The sequence below is a fragment of the Sinocyclocheilus anshuiensis genome, unplaced genomic scaffold, assembly GCF_001515605.1.
Source record: "Sinocyclocheilus anshuiensis isolate Anshui unplaced genomic scaffold, SAMN03320099.WGS_v1.1 scaffold1809, whole genome shotgun sequence".
NCBI lineage: Eukaryota > Metazoa > Chordata > Actinopteri > Cypriniformes > Cyprinidae > Sinocyclocheilus > Sinocyclocheilus anshuiensis.
Window position 1 is genome coordinate 306,754 of NW_015538093.1, and position 4,609 is coordinate 311,362.

Sequence of the window (4,609 nt, forward strand, 5' to 3'; positions counted from 1 at the left end):
GAAAAATGAATAAACAGCTTGAATATTTGATTTCTACACGTGGGCGGGAATTAAACGCCCCTTTCTGCTGATTGGTCAGCCGAAGATCAAACCGTGCCGTCATCAGATCTTCTGCAGTATCACGCAGCAGAATAATAGTCCTCTGCTGCTGCAGTTAATTACCCATTTTATTGCAACTACATTTCATATTTTTCTCATCAAACAGACTAATGAATAGCTCGACACAACTCGTATCATTCGATCATTCGTTGATCGAGGGCTTTCTTCTGTTTAGACCAGCGGTTCTTAATGTGATAGGGGTTCCGCGAAATAATTAGCTATAGCCTAAAGTATTTCCAGACTATAAAGTCGCTTTTTTTATCATGATACATAGGCCTACTGTGATTTATTCCAAAGTGACTTATATGATGCATGGAAAAAATCCAAGTGAACATCAATCAGTACTCAATATTAATTTAAACTGCTTTAAATATGACTGCTGCTTATTTCCTGTGCACTTCTGCGCTTGACTGTAGTCGCGTCTGTCTGCTTATTGAGTTTATTTAACCCATCGCAATTTATTGGAACTGTGTGAACTAGAGTGACTACTCACCTTAATGTTGTTGTAAAGGCTTATTACTTAATAACACAAACATTTCCTGCTCACACTTGCCAATTTAATGGCAGAGAATGGTGACTTGAGGTTTTGTTTTTTTGTTTTTAAGCGGATGCATATCTGTCGTAAAATAATCATATGCATCTCGTGGCGTATATTCTAAGCATTCTGAAGGTATACTGATATATTATAAGCCTTACAAATAATAAACATGTGAACAACTGCACTCGGATTTCCTAGCAATCATGCCCAGTGTGAAAGAACCCTTAGGCCTCAATGATATGCATTAGCTACTGTACAGTCAATAATAAACAATTTGTGAAATACTGTCATAAACCTATGCTTAAATTACACAGGACTCAATGGAGACTGGTTTCTCCCAAGGTTTTTTATCCACTTGTCACCACCGGAGTTTGCCACTGTCGCCTTTTGACTTGCTTAGTTGGAGGCGCCTAATGATCAGCAATATTATGGACTTGATTGCACAGACACTATTGGAAGAGAATTGAAATGAGCTGGATGATGACATCATTGAATCAACAATGAACTGACTTTAACTGAAAACTCTCTGTTTACTAATGTCCTCTTTTTAGAGCTGCTTTACAGCAGAACTTAATTTTGTCTGCATAATTGAATCAATATTTTCCTGTTTAACACTGTAAACCTGCTTTGACGCAATCTGTATTGTATAAAGTGCTATATAAATAAAGGTGACTTGACTTGAATGGATACGCATCAAAGCCGATGTTCCAAATCCAATGTCTTGTTGCCTAATAGAGCATGAAGTACATTACAAACAGAGCATCTAGCATCCAGGTACAATATTAAAACTAATATAGCTAAATAAAACAGACATTTAAGATTATTAATTATTATATAATTATATAATAATTATTAATTATAATAAGTTACTATAATGAAGCACAATTATAATGAAGCAAGGATGTTTAATCCTGGAGAAGCACAGCACTTCACACATTTTGTATTGTTTTGTACACCTGATTTGATCCGTGAACTAAATTGAGTGTCATATGAGAGTGACACAGAAAATGTGCGATGCTGTGCGTCCCCAGAATCAGGACTGAAAACCACTGGTTAACAGCATTTTTTCTTAGGAATAAAATGACACATATGTGATATATTTACAAATTAACTGATATTGAAACAAAAGCAAATAACAATCTTGTAATTTGGAATGAAATTCTTTTTTGAGAATATTGTGTTCATTTAAATTCATAAATTTTGTGTAACTCTTATTTGCCAAAATTGTACTGTCAGTGGTAAAAAAAAAAAAAAATTTAAGTATTAAAATTCTGGCATTTTTGGTTTTCTCATATTGATTTTAGCAAACATTTAACTTTGCTCAAATCAATATTTACAGTAGCTTCACATTCACATTATCAATAAAATCTGTGTTATAACTCCAAAAGTTCACCTTCACGAGTGGCAAGGATATGCCAGTGACAGAGGACGAGTCCATAAACCTCTTCAGGTCTTGGTGAAGAAATTCAAACACCAAGTAAAGCTTATTTTCTGTGTGTATCACATCACGCAACCTGTAGGTGAATAAACAGCCCTGTAAGACTCCAGAAGCATTAGGGCAGTTTTTCTAAAACTGCCTGTACACTGACTGAGTTTGACTCTGCATTATGATGTGGACACAAGTTATGAAAAATGCAATCATTCAGGGCTCAGTTTCCCAAAAGCATCATAATCCTATATTGATCGTAGGTCAATTGGTGACAACTGTTTCTACGATCAACTTAAGTTTACGATGCTTTTCGGAAATGCAACCCAGGACTAGACACTGTACATACTTGACTATGTTTGGGTGATTGAGCTCTTTTAGCAGAGAGATCTCACGTATGGCGGTGCTGGGAACACCTTCAGTCTCTCTGAAATCAAACAAATAATCATATGTCAATCAAAGACGACGTGCATTTAAAGGGGTCATATGATGCGATTTCAAGTTTTCCTTTCTCTTTGGAGTGTTACAAGCTGATTGTGCATAGATAAGATCCTTGAAGTTGCAAAGACTAAAGTCTCAAAACCAAAGAGATATTCTTTATCAAAGTTAAGACTCTGCCACGCCCCCCTAAAACGGCTCGTTCTAACACGCCCCCACATATCTACCTCACTATGTGGAAATATTTGCATAATGCCGCCCAAATGTGCACGCAAAGAAAGAAGATCTTTAAAAAAGCATCATATGACCCCTTTAAGACAAACATCTGTTTACATGACTACTGAACATCATCTCAGTTTATAAAATACCCCCTACGTCTCCGACGGCTCAGTGTATTTGGGTAATACGTCATTTAAGGTTAAATACTTTTAAAGTTAATGACACCGTATGCATTAACTAATGTCAACAAAGTGAAACTTCATCATCTGTTTGTAAACGAACATTAAAATGTGTAAATCTGGATGATCGACATCAGCAGTGCAACAGCTTTGACAGAACGCCTTTCTGAGGCGAAGTTAAACACCTAAATTACGTAACATAAGTTTTATGAATCATAAATAATATACATGTACGTTAGAGGCAGGCACTAAGTTACAATTTAGAGTGTGACTGTATGCAAGATATTTAAATCTAAGACACTAATGACACAAAAATCTGACACACAAATTTAATACAAGAAAAAGAAACTAATGACAAACACTTACGTGTCTAACCGAATTTTCTTTAGGGCAACGGTCTCTCCGGTGATTTTATTCTTGGCTTTATAAACAACCCCGTATGTTCCCTCTCCAATCTTCTCGACTTTCTGAAAAGACTCCATGTCAAACTGCCCCTTTTCCGGGGAAAACTGCCACTCTAAATCTACTTAAAACAGCGGTTGTACAGAGAGAGTACTTTTAGTATCCAAACGGCAATCAAAATAATTACAATCAATTATTTGATCTTAAAAATACTGACGACTGAAAAGCATGTCACAACTTATTATCAGTACCGCCAGTTCCCGCGTTCCATACAGCACGCCTTCGCTACAACGCACAAAAACAAGCCCCGCCCTCTGGCCGAACGAGAAGTCCAGCCTTCTAAACCAATCAACTGAGTGAAACAACAAAGCCCTCCCACTTGACGTAAAACCAACCACACATAAAACTTCGTTCCGTATATGTCTAAACCAATGCACTGAGGGGGAAAAATAACGTCCGCCCTCTTATGGTTTACAAAGGGTGCTGGAGCTCAAAGCCTCAAACGAACACAATAACACCCAGTTGAAATGATAATAATAGCACATTGGCAAAACTGGCGTGGCCGACTCTATTCATTACCCGGCGATAGACTGCTGCTTTCAAACGCTGACGTGCCTTTTTGTGCGCCGCGCGCGCTCTAGAGACACAAAGCCCCGTTCACACCGCCAGCGACACACAGCGACAGAGCGACATAATCCCATTCATTTTCAATGGAGAGCTGGCGACTTCCGGCGACACGAGCGACAGTGACCGTTGGTGACGGGATGTGGGCGTGTCAAGCGATGCGAGTCAAGCGACAAAAGTTCAGAATTCTTCAACTTTATGCAAATAAGCAGCGAATTTCGCGAGCGACAACCAATGGGAGTGAAGTCAGTGAAGAGCACGTGATTCATCTGCTGTAGTGGAGTGTTACGAGGGTAACTAGGCAACCAGTAGTGGGAACGCCCACTAGCGACAAGCAGCGAAAAAGTCGCTAGCTGTGTGAACGGGGCTTTACGTTATATGCTTAATAAAATATAGTTTCAAAGCAGCTTCACAATAATTAACTGTGAAATAATAGTGTTGATGTTGCAAAATTCATAACAGTATGGAACGAATTTCAGCTGTAAAGCTCTGCAGAAGAAAATTGTCATTATTCAGCTCCATTTAGTTGAATGTTCGTTCATTTAGTTTAACAACAGGGTCAATGTTGCAAAGTTCATTAATTGTGAAATTCCATGAAATAAACCTGAAATTGTAATGTTAAAATGTAAATATTAGACAGACTGTACTGTTGGATATTTAGGTGTCTAGTCAGAGGTTTTGTGG

The 4,609-nt window shown here is 37.9% G+C and overlaps 1 protein-coding gene across 4 annotated transcripts in view; it reads right to left on the bottom strand.

The window, feature by feature from the left end:
• Positions 1-3,993, bottom strand: part of cdk2 (cyclin dependent kinase 2) — a 45,611-nt gene extending 41,618 nt beyond the window's left edge. Inside the window, exons 1-4 of one of the 4 annotated variants that reach the window (XM_016479696.1) lie at positions 3,881-3,993; positions 3,266-3,422; positions 2,413-2,490; positions 2,031-2,151 (exon numbers count right to left, since the gene is read on the bottom strand). In XM_016479696.1, coding sequence (XP_016335182.1) covers positions 2,031-2,151; positions 2,413-2,490; positions 3,266-3,381 — 315 coding nt within the window. In that variant the 5' untranslated portion in view covers positions 3,382-3,422; positions 3,881-3,993. Of the gene's footprint in view, positions 1-2,030; positions 2,152-2,412; positions 2,491-3,265; positions 3,423-3,459; positions 3,831-3,880 lie in introns of those variants that run through there. The other 3 variants (XM_016479695.1, XM_016479697.1, XM_016479694.1) reach the window with 3 other exon arrangements.
• Positions 3,994-4,609: the final 616 nt, after the last annotated feature.